This window comes from Vulpes vulpes, chromosome 10, assembly GCF_048418805.1.
Source record: "Vulpes vulpes isolate BD-2025 chromosome 10, VulVul3, whole genome shotgun sequence".
In the NCBI taxonomy this organism is placed as follows: Eukaryota; Metazoa; Chordata; class Mammalia; order Carnivora; family Canidae; genus Vulpes; species Vulpes vulpes.
The window spans coordinates 30,338,652-30,357,187 of NC_132789.1; the positions used below are offsets into that span (position 1 = coordinate 30,338,652).

Genomic DNA, 18,536 nt, shown 5'->3' on the forward strand with positions numbered 1-18,536 from the left:
ACAATAAAATATGTAGATCCAAACGAGGGTGGAGGTAAGCAGACCTGAGGTGGATGTTCCAAGGAGGGGCCAGTTAAGAGCTCATGGTTGGGAAGAGTTGGCAGAGGGTATGTGTAAGAAGCTGCCCTAAGAAGAAGAGCAGGAAGTGCTAGGGCACACAGGATGGAAGCATCCAAAGTAGAGAGGCAAGAGGGGAGGTAGTCAGGCTGCTGAGGACAGGACTTGCAGTTCCCAGAGGAACTGTGTGAACCCAAGTCAGACAAGGGGCTCAATTTTGCCCTCAGGACACTGAGGACACTATTAACCTTAAGGACTGTAAACAGAAGGCTGACAGGTCAGACTTGGAGCAGCCAGGCTTATAGGTACAATATATACAAACAGGGTATAAGGCATCTGAATGAAAAGGAAACCAAGTTTATGGAAATGTACCACATGATCTGCAACTGTGGGGCTCAGAGGAAGTCCTCAACAGCTCCCACTGATGAAGTCCTGCCACAGGAAGCCAGGGCAACAGCTGGAAGCTAGGTGTATTTGCTCCTCACCTTAATGAGTTCAAGATCACACTGCCCCCTCTCGTAGGCAACGCAGGCCAGATGTGGGTCCCGTTTCTCACAGTAGCGGCCCACCACACGGCTGTCATAGTAAGCATTCTCTCTCAGGAAGCGCTCGGGGCTATTGTTGCTATCAATGTAGATCTTGGCAAGTGCATTGTGAGTGGCAGGCTCTTCACAGCCTTCGTGACTCCGGGACTCCAGCCAGGGAAGCAGGAGCTTTAGCCTTTGGAAGAAAGAAGAACATCATAAAAGTCTCAAAACGAATATCCTAAGCCTCCAGAGCAGACCCTGAACTCTGAAGGTTGCTTCTAGAAACAAAAATCTCATTCTATTAACCTCAGGTTGTTCTAGGGACCAACACAGACTTGAGATCCAAACTGATTTTAATTGTTACATTTTCCTGAAAGATCTGCAGTACCAATAGCAAATAACTCACTACCATGAATCCAGCCATGGAGACAGTTTACTCTTGGGGTCTGGAGGCTGACTGAAGGGGATCTTGGAGAACTTAACAGCAAATAGAACCCAGGAGCAAGAGAAGAAGATACCGAGCTAGGATCCCTTACCTGTTTCTTTTTTCTACTTCAGCCACCAGCTCATCAGTAGAGAACTGTCCTCTCACCACCATGATTAAATTTTTAATTACTTCCTCAGAACAATCCACATCAAGCAGCCCTCCAACCACAGCAGGGATCCGGCTAGGGTTGACCTAGAATGGTCAAGGTGGTGACTTCAGTGCTGCAGGCACAGGTCACTGCTACAAGTTCCCCAGTGCCTGGACAGTGTGGCTGTCTTAAAGGGTTCCTGTGGTGGGCAGAATGCATATTTGAAACTCTAAGCCCTAATGTGACTGTATTTGAAGATGGGCCTTGAAGGACATAATTATGGTTCAATGAAGTCACAAGGGTAGGGCCGTAATCAAAGAAAAGGCCATGTAAAGGCACAGCAAGAAGGTGGCCATCTATAAGCCAAGGAGAGTGGCTTTAGAAAGAACCAACCCAAGGTGTTGGGGTCAGCACCTTGATCTTGGGACTTCCGGCCTCTAGAACTGTTAGTAATAAATGTCTATTGCTTAAGCCACCCAGCCTGAGGTATTGTGCTATGGCAGCCTGGGTTAAGATACCAGCAGTCTCAGACACATTCAGGGAGCAGAATCAGTCTCTCAGGTGTAGGTTATTACCACCAACCAAGGCACAAAGGCAGCCAGGTGTCACTTGGGAGCCAGCAGCGACGGTCCCAGTAGTACCTTCTGAACGTAGATCTCAATGTACTTCTGCAGGTTGTTCCGGTATAAGTACAAGACGAGGTCATGGACAAAGTCAAACCGATCACACACAATGATGAGGGGAAGCTGGTCTGTGAGCTTGGCCTCCTGTGTTTTGGGAAAGCACAGAACAAAGCAGGCAGTGAAGACCCCACAGAGCTAGACTGCAGGAATCAGGAATAAGCATAGGGATGGCGCTGCTTCTATAGAAAAGCAACTCCAAGAAGACTCAGGATGAGAGTTTGTTCTAGAGATGCTATTGTTTTAAGTTATTTGCTTTTGGGGATATAGAGTTTGCCTGGGGAAACAAGTAATAGAAAGATAGTACTATTTGGTTAATGAAGAAAAGAACTCTGCTTAATTTGGCAATAACATTGCAAACTGGTCCAAAAGCAAATATCATTTGTGTTAAGATAAGCAGCCCATTACGTATAAATGTGACTCAAGCCTGGCAGCAGACAGTGTGGGCTACTTTCAAGAACACCTGCCAATAAGGGCTGCCTTTCTGGGCAAACAGCCACACTCCATGGAACATCAGCCATCAGTGCAGGGGGCTCCCCCCAACACACTCCCCCTGCTAACACACACAGTCCATCATAATAACGCCTCCCCTCATTTGGCCATACCTACATGACACTTCTCAGGTGCCCTTGCTGTGCAAAAGCTTCTTATCTTGATGAAGTCCCAATAGTTCATTTTTGCTTTTGTTTCTCTTGCCTTCGTGGATGTATCTTGCAAGAAGTTACTGTGGCTGAGTTCAAAAAGGGTGTTGCCTGTGTTCTCCTCTAGGATTTTGATGGAATCTTGTCTCACATTTAGATCTTTCATCCATTTTGAGTTTATCTTTGTGTATGGTGAAAGGGAGTGGTCTAGTTTCATTCTTCTGCATGTGGATGTCCAATTTTCCCAGCACCATTTATTGAAGAGACTGTCTTTCTTCCAGTGGATAGTCTTTCCTCCTTTATTGAATATTAGTTGACCATAAAGTTCAGGGTCTACTTCTGGGTTCTCTATTCTGTTCCATTGATCTATGTGTCTGTTTTTGTGCCAGTACCACACTGTCTTGATGACCACAGCTTTGTAGTACAACCTGAAATCTGGCATTGTGATGCCCCCAGATATGGTTTTCTTTTTTAAAATTCCCCTGGCTATTCGGGGTCTTTTCTGATTCCACACAAATCTTAAAATAATTTGTTCTAACTCTCTGAAGAAAGTCCATGGTATTTTTTAAAATATTTTTTTTCTTTATTTATTTATGATAGTCACAGAGAGAGAGAGAGAGAGAGAGGCAGAGACACAGGCAGAGGGAGAAACAGGCTCCATGCACCGGGAGCCCAACGTGGGATTTGATCCCGGGTCTCCAGGATCACGCCCTGGGCCAAAGGCAGGTGCCAAACCACTGCGCCACCCAGGGATCCCAAGTCCATGGTATTTTGATAGGGATTGCATTAAACGTGTAAATTGCGCTGGGTAACATTGACATTTTCACAATATTGATTCTGCCAATCCATGAGCATGGAATATTTTTCCATCTCTTTGTGTCTTCCTCAATTTCTTTCAGAAGTGTTCTATAGTTTTTAGGGTATAGATCCTTTACCTCTTTGGTTAGGTTTATTCCTAGGTATCTTATGCTTTGGGGTGCAATTGTAAATGGGATTGAGTCCTTAATTTCTTTCTTCAGTCTCATTGTTAGTGTATATAAATGCCATTGATTTCTGGGCATTGATTTTGTATCCTGCCACACTGCCAAATTGCTGTATAAGTTCTAGCAATCTTGGGGTGGAGGCTTTTGGGTTTTCTATGTAGAGTATCATGTCATCAGCGAAGAGGGAGAGTTTGACTTTTTTGCCAATTTGAATGCCTTTAATGTCTTTCTGTTGTCTGATTGCTGAGGCGAGGACTTCCAGTACTATGTTGAATAGCAGTGGTGAGAGTGGACATCCCTGTCTTTTCCTGATCTTAGGGGAAAGGCTCCCAGTGCTTTCCCACCTTTGCAAGGTTCTGGGTGTGGCCATGTGATCCAGTTTCCTCTAATGGAATGGGAATCGAAGTGCCACATGCCACCTGCAGTCTCACCCATAAAAATCACCCATGCTTACTCCTCTGAACTCTCTTTCCTTTTTCCTGTTGACCATTCAAGGTGGTATGCTGAAGATGGCAAAGCAGCCATCAGCCTGGTCCTTGAAAGATGGTGAAAAAGAAAGCCACCCTACTTAGCTCCACATCTACCCCACTCTGTGCACGAGGAAAAAATACACTTCTCACTTTTGATGCCACTAGCACGGAGTCGCTTACTTGCTTCTATAGACTTTCCCAACCTAATTAACAGGGGCATAGTTGGGACATTGTTGAAACATAATGCAGCAATAAACTAACTCCCTCTACTCATACACTGGATAATTAACAGCATAGCCTCATAGGTTGTAAAATGAGCAGTGGCCTCCTCCAAGAACTTTAGGCCATAAAGTAGAGCTCTGCACTAAGGACCTAGGGAACAATGAGACAAAGCCGGCTTTCCACCTCTTGGGCAGCTGCCTGATGGTTTGCTCAAGGAATGAGGCAATGTCTGGACACACTTACCTTCAGGAAATTCTTCACTCGCTCTGGGTTGTAGCAATTACTCTCCCGGCATATCCTCTCCACCTCCTTGATCTGCCCCGTCTTACAGGCAGCCTGAATGTATTTCAAGTGCACATCTGGATCTTGGCTGAAGTTCACAATTGAGCCCAAGAAGTAGAAGAGGCCTACAAAGAGAGATTGCTTTATCTTATGCCATCATAATATCAACCTGCCTTTTCCACAGTCACAGCCCACTTGCCCTTGAGGGCCAGCCCACAACAGCAATGCTCCAGTCTCCCAGCTCACAAGCCCACTCACAACTTAGAAAATCTACATGAAGTTCTTCTGCTTTGGCATCTCCCCTCAAATAGCTAGTTCTGATTTCCATCAAATTTGGGAGATACACCTGAGATGTTCTGATGTAAAATACTGTGTGTGTATGTGTGTGTGTGTGTGTGTGTGTGTGTGTGTGTGATTCTTCTGGGGGGCCCAGGCACACCCTAGATGGTTATCTTCGAGGATAATTCAAATTCAGGTAACCTAAGAGGGCTGTGTGACTGCTGCCCTAAAAAAGACAAACCAGGGAGAGAGGAAAGCAGAGGCTTTCAGTGGCAGCCTCCCTGACACTGAGCTGCTGGCACACATGGAGCCACTGTGGACTGGGCTGCAAGGTGAGTCACAAAGCACCGTTATTCATCAGAGGCTGAACATCTCCTGACTCTCACAGAAGCCAGCCAGGGAATACTGGTGATAAGAACAGGACAGGATACCACAGAGAAAACCACTTTCTCTGAGGAGGTCTTTGGCTCTAACCTGAGGGAAGGAACCAGAACTCTGAAAACAGACAGCTCCCACTGACCCTCCTCTACTGCCATCTCCTCACCCAGTGCAATCTAATAGCTGCTGCAGCCTTTCCTGCAATGGCGTCTTCTGACGAGAGGGGCAGCTCCCTATAGGCAGGTATTGCCTTTACTCTTCCAACATTCCAGCCTCACTAGGCCCAGGGAAGTGACTTAACACCTCACTGGACAAATGCTCAGTTTCTATCCCTACCCGAGCCTGTCTCCAGCAGACTCTCACCTAGGAAAGCCATCACCTTCACCAGCATATTCTTGGTGTGATACCCATAGGAGGACAGAGGTGGCTAACCACAGTCAGGCCTACCAGCCCAACAACCACACACCACTGAGCCTCCATGGGGCTCTTACTTGGGGGATGCCAAAGGCACTGCCCTCTTAGGGCCATGCACTAGTGCAAGTGGGTCAGGCTTTCTGGTGAACATTCAGCAGACTGTGTGACACAAAGATACTCAATTCCACAGAGGCTCCAGGGACACGAGGGGGATTCTAAGTGTCCCCACCCAACACCAACCAACTAATTTCTTCCTTTGCAAATGCCAAAAACTACCTAAGCTGGGTAACACGCACCAGACAGCAGAAATCTTCTGCCAACGACCGACACATCGGCCTGGCCTGAAGGAAGACTCTGAGATTACTACAGGCACCTGAGCAAGAGGTGCAGTTGGCTAGAGGCTGTGAAGTTTACCTTCGTAACTCTTGAAGGATTCAAAGAGCTCCACCAGGGACTGTGTGCCCAGCTGCTCGTGGTACTTGGAGGCTACCTGCACACACAGCTGAAGGTTCTGTCTGATACTGGCAGACATCAGAGCATGCAGACACGCCAAAGAATCCTCAACCGACAAGGAGCCAAAGAAGCTGATGAGCCACTGTGAAGCAAGGAAGAGTTTGTCCACAGCTAAGTACCATTGTAGATGTTGCCGACACTGGCAAAATAACTGGGTCAATTCTTCCCACTGAGTGTCAAAAATATAAAGAATCTTCACTTAAGAGGACTGAAAAGCAACTATCCCTTGTGGTAAAAAGTATGAGCCAGGAGTGAACTTAGGATAAGATACTAAACTTCAACTATTCATTAAGCTGTCCCAGACCCTACAATACCCCACAGTTGAAAGAAAAATCTATTCTGTAAATGGAATGCAGTACCAATTAGCTTCTGCTAATGGTTTTAGACAACCCTGATAGAGCTGTCAGTATTAATAGGTTCTTTCGGGTTAAGTCAAAGGTAGACAATGGAAAGAAAGAGGTGATGCAAGCCCAGCTGTGTGGGTGAGCAAGTGGAGCTTGTGTGGGGGCTGAATGAGAACTGTATATAGCAGTGATGAGGTTCATGCACAGGGAAGATACATGCCACAGTCCTATAACCACGTACATAGGAAATTTTGGGAGCATGTGATCCTAGTGATAGGTGGGTGTCATCCACAACAGGAGTGCCCCAAGGGTGCATGATACCTCAGGATTGAGGAGGTGAGTGTGGACCACAGCCCTCTTGATGTCGTAGAGGTCAGTGTAGTGCTCCAATGCACGCTGCAGGAGGCCTGCCTTTTCACAGAGCTGGGCAATGTGGGCCCGATCATAATGAGTAAACATCTGATTTCCAAGAATGGCATCTGCAACCTGTGAAATAGTGAGGTCAGGAAGAAAGTCTAAATGGTGGCAATTTTAAGAGCAGCTGCTCAAACCTTATCCCTCAGGGCACAGCTCCAGAAAGTGCTCACAGGAGAGAGGGGCTTCACCAGGTCTAGGTCCTTCCCCACTTCTGAGCAGAACCCTAGCCAACCATCCAGGCCACATAACGCTCTTCAAACAAGGTTCTGGGGTACAAAGTGAGGTATGTATAAAAGGCTGAGGTTCTGCCCTAAAGCGTGTTACTTGGATCAGTCCAGACTATTACTCTGGCTTTTTAGCCATCATATCTGTACAGTTTTCTATGGCAAGTGAAGGTCAATGTCAGGGTGTGAGTTTACAAGGGTCTCCCTTAATGAGCTCAATCCTTGGACTAGCAACAGTTAAGATTAGACGTGGAAGTAACAAATCCTTTTGCCATTCACTAAGCATCTCAATTTGGTAAAAGGCAGAATTAGGGGTATGTTTTGTGGGAGTCGGGTATGTGAGAAAATAACTAACACTCCTAGAAAGAATTCTGGTAAGATTTAATATCTATCATCTTTAAACAAGCAATCTCTGGCCTAAGAATGAGTAGGTCAACAAGCAACCTGTTATCTTGTTAAGTGATCTGACCCTTAGTATCTAATTAGTATCAAGTCTTGATGAGATGTGCTCCTGGGTGTCACCCAGCACACTCTTTCCCAATCCTTCCAGAATATGGAGCACCAACCAAGTATGCAGTGTCCACAGACCTAGTCTAACAACATGCTGCTCCAGGGAAATGCATACTCTGGGTTCCCCATAGAGGAAACAATCCAGACCAAGGGCTAAAAGGAGAGTTTTGTAATATCTGGAACTTATCGATGTCCCCACTGTTTGTTTTCTCCAGATCTGTCTTTACTATCCCCTTTTAAAAAAAAAAAGTTTTCTCATTATAGCAATAGCGTCATTTAAAGAACTCAGAAAACACAGATGAGCCAAGAAAGAAAATATCATCCAGCCTCTGACATCCAGAGAAGACTGCTCCAATATTTCTGGTGTTGTGCCCAGCTGTGCACCCATCCAGGCTGACCCTCTTTCAGGTTTGGGCTTTTCTTAGGGTCTATCTGCTCAGTTCCTAAGTGGTGCTTAGTTGCTGTTTCAAAACTCATTTACTAGGATAGCTTGGGTGCCTCAGCAATTTAGCGCCTGCCTTTGGCCTAGGGTGTGATCCTGAGTCCCGGGATTGAGTCCCACATCAGGCTCCCTGCATGGAGCCTGCTTCTCCCTCTGCCTGTGTCTCTGCCTCTCTCTCTCTCTCTGTCACTGTGTCTCTCATGAAAAAATAAAATCTCAAAAAAAAATCTCATTTATAAGATTTCAACAGAACACCAAACAGCAAATTAATAGCATTTTTGCTTCCTAAAGGTAGGGTATGAACCACACAACAGCAGCTGACCTGTGGACTGGATACCTGAGATCACAGAACAATACAATGAACATACTGTTTCCTAATCACAAAAATAGTACATAATTATAAAGAAAAAGAAACTGGAACACAAACAAGTAAAGAATAAAGTGAACTATGATCTTGTCCACTCAGACGACTGTGGTTAAGAGCTTGATATAAATTTCTCCAAACTCCTTTCCTGCATATATATCCCAAATTAACCCAAAAAGGCACATAAATGTAATTTAACGTCACCCCTCAACTTTCAGTTCAAGAAATGCCCTGCCACAATGAGCTACCACTTCACACCCATTTAGGATAGCTATTTTTTTTTTTTTTAAAAACACATACGGAAAATAGCAAGTGTTGACAAGCACATGAAGAAATTGGAACCCTCATATATTATGGTAAGAATATGGTATAACTGCTTGGAATACAGTATGGTGGTACCTCAACAAGTTACATTCAGTATTACCATATGATCCAGCAATTCCACTTCTGGGTATACACCCCAAAAGCTGAAAACAGGAACTCACTCAAACTGATTGATACCTGCATACCAATATTCACAGCAGCACTATTTGCAATAGCACAAGGTGAAAGCAACCCAATGTCTATCAACAAATAAATGGATAAACAAAATGTGATATACACATACGAAGGAATCTTATTCAGACATAATAAGGAACGAAATTCTTTAAGATTTTATTTATTCATTCATGAGAGACAGAGAGAGAGAGAGAGAGAGAGAGAGAGAAAGAGAGAAGAGAGGCAGAGACACAGGCAGAGGGAGAAGCAGGTTCCACACAGGAGAACGTGGAGGACTTGATCCCCGGTCTCCAGGATCATGCCTCGGGCCGAAGGTGGCGCTAAACCACTGAGCCACCCGGGCTGCTGCCCTGGAATGAAATTCTAATCCATGGTATGACATGGATGAATCCTGAAAATAATATGCTAAATGAAATAAGCCAAACAAAGGAACAAATATATGATTCTACTTATATGAAGTATCTAGAATAGGCAAATTCATAGAAAAGGTACATAGAATAGGGGGTTACCAAGGACTGGGGAAGGGAATGGGGAGTTACCACTTAATGGGTATAGATTTTCTGTTTGTGATGATAAAAAGTTCTGGAAATACATAGTGGTAACAGTTGCACAATATTGTGAATTTAGTTAACGCCACTGAATTGTGTGCTTAAACATGTTTAAAACTGGGGTGTCTGGGTGACTCAGTGGTTGAGTGTCTGCCTTCGGCTCAGGGGATGATCCCACAGTCCTGGGATCAAGTCCTGCATCGGGCTTCCCACAGGGAACCTGCTTCTCCCTCTGCCTATGTCTCTGCCTCTCTCTCTGTGTTTCTCATGAATAAATAATACCTTTTAAAAAATGATTAAAACAGTAAATTTTTTTATGTATACTTTACCACAGTGAAGAAAAGAAGAGAAAGAAAAGAAAAAAGGAAGCAAAAGAAAAGATGACCCAGTTGTAATTATTTCTATGAAAGTTTTGCACCATGGATTCTGGAAATCTCTTATAAGAAAGTCCTAGAGAATGTCCACTGAGGCACGAGCACATCCCAGCCCAAAGCCTCTGTGTTTAGGTGTGCGAGTCCTACACAGAAACAGGTCCTTTGTCCCTTGGTTTCAGCCTAGAAATGGCACTTGCCTGGGGTGCATGAATCAGGTTCATCTCCAACAGGCGAGTCTGGAGGTGCCCCTCAGCTGGGCGATTATTTTTCAAAGCATCCAATAAGAGGGAAGTACACTGCTGAATTAAACTGTTTTCCATGAAAACATCTACAATCTGAAACAGATAGCAAGCCACATTTTTACCCAAAGGAAATGGTTTTATTTTCCTATTCAAAAAGTTCCTAAAAATGAATCTCATTTAAAAATTCAATAATTAGCTCCTTCCCTTGCATTTAAAAACTTTTAATTTATTTTAGTAATCTCTACACTCAACACGGGGCTCAAGCTCACAACCCTGAGATCAACAGTCACATGCTCTTCTGAATAAGGCAAGTAGGTGCTCCTGCATTTTCTCTTATCATCAGAAGTCAAGTAATTCATGGCCATTTTCTATTAGGTAATTTTGTGAAATTTATCACCCATGTCATACTCACCAACAGGGCATTTTATTCAAGTCAATCAAAGGAAGTAGTTGTATCAATATGAATCCCCAAATTCCTCTACAGTGATCCAAGCAATCTTAACGATCTATTACTTAATCAAATCCTAGAGGCAGTCAACACCTGGTTTCTAGCCCTTATACTCTTATTATTCAGGCACAGTTAAGAAAATGCAAACATTGACTTAGACGACAATCATTAGAGTTAAAATAGATATTAAAGAATAAGCCTTACTAAGAAGTGAAATATAGGTAATGAATTTATGAATTGTGTAACTGTTTCCAAGTTTAAAATACAAGAGAAAGCTTATAATAAAAATACTTCAGGGGTGCCTGGGTGGCTCAGTGGTTGAGCACCTGTCTTTGGCTCAGGTCGTGATCCCAGGGTCCCAGCATCGAGTCCCACATTGGGCTCCCTGCAGGGATCCTGCTTCTCTCTCTGCCTATGTCTCTGCCTCTCTGTCTGGGTCTCTCATAAATAAATAAATAACATCTTTTTAAAAATACATAAATAAAAATACTTCAGGAATATGAAATATAATCCAGATATAATCTGGAGGTTTTTTTCCTCTTGAGATCTATGTAAATTTGCCTCAAACCCCTTAATCTCCAAAACCTGCAAATTCCAAGATGTATATAACCTAGTGTGACTGTACTTATAATTGAATCTATACAGGATATTGATTTTGCTTTGCTTCAAGCTTCATTACACATCTCTGCATTATCCAGAGCTCTTTACACACAGTTTAATGAAGGTGACCTGACAGATGTTTATATCTAAACACTAACTATGTTATGCTAAAATAACAGTCTCCTGTTCACCTACCTCTGGGTTAGCCAGACACCCACAAGATGAAAGTCTGCAGACTCAAAAGCACTCACCATAACCAGGTATGCAGGCAGAATTGGGTGGCTTTAGTCAGCAGAGTATAATGAGGTGGGGCTGGGGGTGGAGTGGGGCCACCATTCCCAAATGACATCCTCACTCCCCACCACAAACCACCACAAAGAAACAAGATCCTCACAACCTGACACATGAATCCTCTAAAATACTTCAAAAAAAAAAAAAAAAACGGTAAATGATATGTATTCAAACAATAAAAGACTAGAAGACAATCTCCTCTGGTACATCATATCTTTTAAAACTGGAAGATTAACAGACAAAGAAAACTGAGACACTGGTAAGAGTAAAAAAAACAAAAGGGAATCTTCTTGACAGCTATACAAGCCACAAAAAGCTGTCCCAAACAATCAGCCAATGCTCACCTGGTCAATATTGGCCAATGGCTCTTCCTCTCGCACTAGCATCTGAGAAAACTGCAGGCCCTGGTCTGGACTGATCCTTATTACACTCCTTAGCAAAAGGATCCAGTCTGGGACATAGCCAACCTAGAAGCAAGGGAACACCCATCAGAAAAATAAACAAAACACCGTGAGTGGCTAAACAAAAATAAAAACAATAAACAACTCCCATTTTTTTGTTTTGAACTCGTGTTTACAAAGAAATGAGGAACAATATTAGCATGTGTACATGCTCGGCCTCTGCTAAACACAACAATCACTTCAGTGTGATGATGCCATGTATTGCAGAGGTGCAATCAACTACACAAATAGCCTGAACCACAAAACAGTCACTCCAACCAGTGTGCCAGCTCTGACCCATACCCAGCACACAAGCCAGCGAACTTTGGGCACAAGCTGCTGTGGAAGCCTGTGGAAACACAGGTTTAACACACAGATGATGCTGAGGAGGGTGAGGGAGAAAGAAGAAAAAGAACAAGATAAAATTACAGGAAAATCCCCAACTGGAAGGAAATTGATAGGACTGTAAACATAAGACAGGAAAATAAAAAACTGAAGAGAATAAAATAGGATCATTATCACTGAATGACAGATACTAACAGCAACATCAACAACTCACACTAGAGCATGTCCGTAGGAGGAAGGGTTTTTTATAAATTTCAGAATCAGCAACAACTCACCACAAATTAATTATCTATGAAGTGCTAACGGTTAGGCATATATTACCTTTTTGGCATAGAGGACAATTTTCTGGAATTGGCCTGTTTCTGCAAAACATTGGATAACTTTGCTTGGCACATTTGCCCGAAGATATACACTCAGAGCGAGTGTAGGGTCAGCAGTTTTGACCAAATCTCCAAGTTCTTCTGAACACTCCAGCTGTGATGTGCCAAAGAGACAGGATTAGGACCAGAGGAGCCTGTGACCTTGTTTTCAAACTGTGCTGAGGGTTGTGATTTCGTAAGTGTTTGTACCTTATCTTCTTTCAGCCATTTTTCTAAGAGTTGCTTTCGTCCCTGCTGAAGCACTGGACGGCAAAGTTCTAAGGATTCAAGTTTATTGAGCTGACCCTGGTCAAGCAGGATTCCAAAGTACTGGAGCAAAGGAGAGGCCTGCCCCGGCTGGGCAGGAATACTCTGGAACTTCCGAACTGTGTCACTGGTACGCAGGACTCCCTGATGACAAATGGAAATATAGGTTGTTATGTCATTAATCACAGGCTGTCTCTTTACTTAACTGGCTTATATTTTTAAAAAATCTGCCAATGGAAATTCCTCACTGAATTAATTGTCAAAGACAGAAAGTCCTCTACCAAGGCAATGGCTTCCATCTTCAGCAAAAAAACACGAACACAGTGGGTCTCGGTCCCACAGATGACTTCTAGCAAGGGTGAGAATTAGGCTTCTAAATCAGCTTTGCAGTAGTGAAGTTCTACTACCACTACATTTTAATTCAAAATACTCGAAGTCCTGGGTGAAGACTAGAAATAGTTTGTTCACACGCATCACTTGAAAGACAGAAAAAAATCCTTTCAAGGAGGAGCAAATCAAAACCCTTTATCTGCTCAGAAGCAGATCTAGGCCTAGGACAATTTATCTTAATGAAATAAATCAAAGAAAATGCCCCAAGCAGTACTATTAACATTCCAGATGAGTGGAGAAAGTAGAGTAGAATGTGACTAAATAAAATTGGGGCACAACCATTTGATGTATAATATATCTCTGTATTTCCTATGTTAAGAAGCTGGGTGTGAAATATCTATGCACATAGGTAATAACTGAAAAAGAATTTAAAAAAATATTGTAGTAGGATTGTACTTTTCATTGATTTGTCTCATTGTTATGCCAGTGGCACAAAATTTTAAAGCTAAAACAAATAACAAAACAGTAAGACAATCCAACAACAGCAGTGGAATGCTTTTATAACTGATTTCACTCTCAGACTAGAACACAGCATTTGAGGGCCATTACCTTTGGTGCAGATGCTGCTACTTTCGCAGCTTCAGCATAGCTCCCCTGCGCAAAGAGGGTACTGAATTTTCTCACAAATAATTCCTCTGCCCCAGCCAAGTTGCTACGAATGGCCAAACGCAGACCAAGGTCTGGATTCTGAAGCACATTGGTTGCATAATTCACAATGTTATCTTCCTCAACACAAATGGACAGCACCTATAAAGACCCAACAGGTGAGACTGGCCTACCCTAGAAAGTGCTCCGTATATACCTACTGCCAACATCTCGCCCGTAGGCACTGCAGTATCAGCAAAGTTCTAAAGCTCATGCTGAGTATCCCTAGAACATTGGCTCTAACAGGACAGGATGCACAGGAGCCAAATACCTAATGATAATAAAACAGAACTTCATGACAGAGCTACAGCATGGTCAAATGAGAAAAATATCAGGTTGCATGGATACTGACCAGTGACGCATTCAAGATAACTCTGCCAAAGTCACTGGGTGTGGGGGTGGAACTGACAGTTTTTCTTCTCAAACTTCTTTTTTTTAAAGCACAGATTTCCTTCTTTTAACTGTTTTAACTTTAGTTGAGAAAGGTAATTTAGGTAGCATAGCACCTGCCTTTCAACCCTCCCCAATTAGTCTGTGCCTAGCCTGAACATGTTAGTGGTGTGTATCAGAACCACTGCTCCACTGGTAGAAGCTTTGTGCAGGACGGGAGCTACTCCTCTCAGAATTGATCCTGTTTAATGGTGCTGTCCAGGGGCACCTGGGTAGCTCAGTCTGTTGAGCATCTGCCTTTGGTTCAGGTCATGATCCCAGGGTCCTGTTCGGTGGGGAGCCTGCTTCTCCCTCTCCCTCTGCTCCCCTGATCCTGGTCTCTTGCTCTACCTCAAATAAATAAATAAAACCTTGAAAAAAATGAAAAAGAATAGTGCTGTCTGAGAGGTAAAGTGATGGTAGGAAGGAGAAGGGAGACATGGGTGTAAGTTGAATAACAGGAGCTGATAATATTTGACCACCTTCCTGAGGAAGGAGGAAAAGTTAAGCTCCAGTCCCCAATGAATGGAAAATGTGGGAGATGAACCCTCAAAGTTCCATACCTGTCCCTTTTTGTTGACACCGATAATTCCAGAAGTAGGTTCATGTGAAGCAGTGACAAAAATTGTGTCAGCACTAATACGGTTCATGTAAATGCACACGCCAGACTCTAGGTCATACAGATGAAGATAGCCATACTTTGTGATCAAGTAAATAACACCATGTTTAGCTCCAATCTACAGGGAGATAGAGAACAACAGGTAGAAATGTAAGTAAGGAGAAGCCAAAGAGGACAAAAGAGCTCACAAATGATGAAAGAGGAGTTTTCAGCCCAAGAGATCATTTATCATTTATCATTGGTGGGAGTGGATCCCAAGTTGATTCCAGTCATATCCATTTGAGAACTAGTTTTAAAGCCAATACTTTGCTTGACTTTTCTCAAATAAAGGTGCAATAAACCAGGCTATTCCATTTGTCTTTCAGGTCTAACTATCCTCTCCCCACTTCCTTACCAAATCCCTTTAGAAAAAGCTGTGAGTTCATAAAATAAGGGGAAAGTTCTGGATAAACTTTAAAAAATTATTATAAAGCTCATAGTAATTTTATTTTTTTTAAAGTTTATTTAAGTAATCTCTACACCCCAAGTGGGGCTCGAACTCATGACCCTGAGATCAAGAGTCACATATTCCTCCAATGGAACCAGCCAGGCACCCCAAACCTATAGTGGTTTTAAAGAATGGTAATAAAAAAATAAAGTGAGCACCAGCATAGGAAAAAATATAAACAAACAGAACTGAGAACCCTGAAATAGAATCAAATGTACATAAGAATTTAATATAAATGAGTAGATATTTCATATTAGTGGAAAACAGACTTTAACCAGTATACAATGCTGATATAACCAGCTGTCTATATGGCGATGGGGGATGAGCATAAAGAACTGTCTCTTTGGGTGCCTGGGTGGTTCAGATGGTTAACTGTTTGCCTTCAGCTCAAATCGTGATCTCAGGTGCTGGGATCAGGCCCCACGTCATCGGGTTCTCTGCTCAGCAGGGGGTCTACTTCTCCCTCTGCCTTTCCTTCTTGCTCATGTTCTCTGTCTCTCTGTCTCAAATGAATAAATAAAATCTTTTTTTAAAAAAGCCCTCATCTTGAACATGAGAGACTCCTAACTCTGGGAAATGAACTAGGGGTGGGGGAAGGAGAGGTGGGCGGGGGGTGGGGGTGACTGGGTGACCGGCACTGAGGGGGGCCCTTGATGGGATGAGCACTGGGCATTATTCTATATGTTGGCAAATTGAACACCAATAAAAAATAAATTCACACACAAAAAAAAGACTAAAAAAAAAAAAAGCCCTGATCTTACTTTTTTTTTTTTTTTTAACATTTCTTATTTATTTATTCATGAGAGACAGAGAGAGAGAGAGGCAGAGACACAGGCAGAGACACAGGCAGAGGGAGAAGCAGGCTCCATGCAGGGAGTCTGACGTGGGACTTAATCCCAGGTTTCCAGGATCACGGCCTGGGCTGAAGGTGGCACTAAACTGCTGAGCAACCCGGGCTGCCCTTCATCTTACTCTTTAAAGTAAATTCCAGATGGGTCAAAGATTTTAAGCAAATAAAACCAAGAAAGTAATAGAAGCAAATATGGGTGAATATTTCATCACATTGGGGTGCAGAATTCTTTACAAAACATGGTATCAAAGCCACACAAAAATGCAAAATCTTCCACAAAATGGAATATACCACAAATAAACTTGAGATGACTGGAAAGAAATATCTATTTGAAACACACCAGACACTCAGTACCCCAAAACTACAGAGTTCTTACAAGATAAACACCCCAAGAGAAAAAAATGCCAATATTAGGAAGAGGCAATTAACAGGATGTATAGGAGTGCTAAACCCATCCCATCTTAACAATAATCACAGGTAGGGAATGAACATCACTGGACACTGTCCAGGGTGGTTGTGCACATGCCCCTGACCAGTAGTTTCACTTGCAGGAGTTTATCCTTGGACGGAGCACTGGACAACAATGCTCCTACAAGTGTTACTGTAAACATAAATACCCAATGGGTGATTGTCTACATGAGTCAGGGACATCCACAGAACAGATGATACAGACATTAAAATATTATATGCATTTAATTGGTGTGGTATAGTCTACAACACAGTGAAAGAAGGTCATAAAGCTGAAGGTCAGTGCTAAGACACGTCATAAGACTCTTTTTGTAAATGTCTTCACAAATGCATGCATACGAAGAAGATACTTCCAAAGGGGCAGTCAGTTTTCAGTGGGGTAGGATTTCAGTCGCTATTTAATTCTTTGGTTATGTTTATTGATGTTGATGGATATTTATGGACAATATGTATTTCTCTAAGTCAGACAAAAGTCCAATTTCACTTTGTGGGAAAAAAATGCATTTGATTACATATTTATTTCCAGAAGTCTAGCTTAAAAAATTATCATTTAAAAAATACTTTAAAAAGAAATCATCATTAAGTATTATCAAATATTTGAGAACAGGAAAAAAGGCAAACAGCTAAACCATCCTACCATTATGGTAGATCCCTAAGAATAAACATTTATTTCTCAAAATATTAACTAAGAATGTCATATCTATTATAGAAATGCCAATTATGTACTGAGCAGAAGAGTAATAAGGGAGAGTAGATTGTATGCTCTTACATATATTATGTGATCCCAATTTTGTTCAAAAAGTGTATCTAACTTTTTAAATATGACAAGTAGTGAGATCTTTGATATATTTTATATCCAACTGGTTCAGCTACAGAAGATTGTTTTCCTCTTTATATTTCTGTAGTAAAGTGAACATCTAATCTTTTATAATAAAAAGGAAAAGGCCTGGGACTTTGGTATGTGAGTTGTACAAAGTCCTTGTTTGTAGAAAAGAGTGATCCTTTCCAGAGAATGTTAAGACAGCATTAGCTAGAACATGAGCATCGACATTATCTTCTCCACAATCTAATATTATCTATTTGGGCATCTTCTGAAGCACAGGAACCTGCTATCTTCTATTCCCCTCCCCACAAGATCTGTGATTTGTTTGAACTCACATAGTGGGCAGCACATTCATACCTGCATAGCCACCGGGAAATCAGTCTGAGCCTCTGGAGGGAAAAACACATCCACAGCTTTCTTTACAAAAGGCTGGTTTCCTGCTGCAGGCTGCCCGACTTCAATTATGTGCAACTAGAGAAGAGATTTAAGTCAATGAAAGTAAACATACTGGTGGTAGACGGAGGCTAACCAATCCCCAGTGGTAAGCAGAGCCATAGCCCATGCCTTGTAGGGGTAAAGATAAAACTTACATCAAACAAAACAAGACAGTCTTGGAGTGCTCATGCTATTCATTAACCTGCTGCCTACCACACCAAGGACACAGGAAAAACCAACACCAGCAAACATGAGCAATGTTTAGTACCAGCATGTAAGCCAAGTCACTTCTCCCCTCTCTGGGCCTTAGTGTGGAAGCCCATGAAACAAGGAGCTCTCCTGGACACAGCTCAGGCTAACACAAATCAGCCGACAAGATACTATAACTGAATGCCAAACTCACAAGACAGTCAACTGTGCCAAATGCCTGAGAGTTTTTCAAGGTTATGTTGGGGTAGTGGTGCTAAGAATCTTTGGAAAATCAGAAAGAATGAGAGTGAACAAGGGGCTTCATCCCTGCTACTATCAGAACAGCTTCAAGTTCCTCTCATCTAATGAGAAGGTACTAAAGCTAGAAACGGTCTGGAAAAAGTCACGAGTAGGGGTGGATCAAACACACAAAACAACAAGGGTTGGAGAGGGTGCCCAGCAGAAGA

General features: G+C 42.6%; 1 protein-coding gene across 3 annotated transcripts in view; it reads right to left on the reverse strand.

Annotated features, from left to right (window-relative positions):
- Positions 1-18,536, reverse strand: part of CLTCL1 (clathrin heavy chain like 1) — an 88,594-nt gene that overhangs the window by 34,493 nt on the left and 35,565 nt on the right. For all 3 annotated transcript variants that reach the window (XM_025982748.2, XM_072723469.1, XM_072723471.1), the window contains 13 exons: positions 17,803-17,916; positions 14,762-14,935; positions 13,674-13,871; positions 12,678-12,878; positions 12,430-12,582; positions 11,668-11,790; positions 9,940-10,077; positions 6,687-6,851; positions 5,923-6,103; positions 4,399-4,562; positions 1,801-1,926; positions 1,121-1,263; positions 543-777 (listed from right to left, as the gene is read on the reverse strand). In XM_025982748.2, coding sequence (XP_025838533.1) covers positions 543-777; positions 1,121-1,263; positions 1,801-1,926; positions 4,399-4,562; positions 5,923-6,103; positions 6,687-6,851; positions 9,940-10,077; positions 11,668-11,790; positions 12,430-12,582; positions 12,678-12,878; positions 13,674-13,871; positions 14,762-14,935; positions 17,803-17,916 — 2,115 coding nt within the window. The remainder of the gene's footprint in view (positions 1-542; positions 778-1,120; positions 1,264-1,800; positions 1,927-4,398; positions 4,563-5,922; positions 6,104-6,686; positions 6,852-9,939; positions 10,078-11,667; positions 11,791-12,429; positions 12,583-12,677; positions 12,879-13,673; positions 13,872-14,761; positions 14,936-17,802; positions 17,917-18,536) is intronic.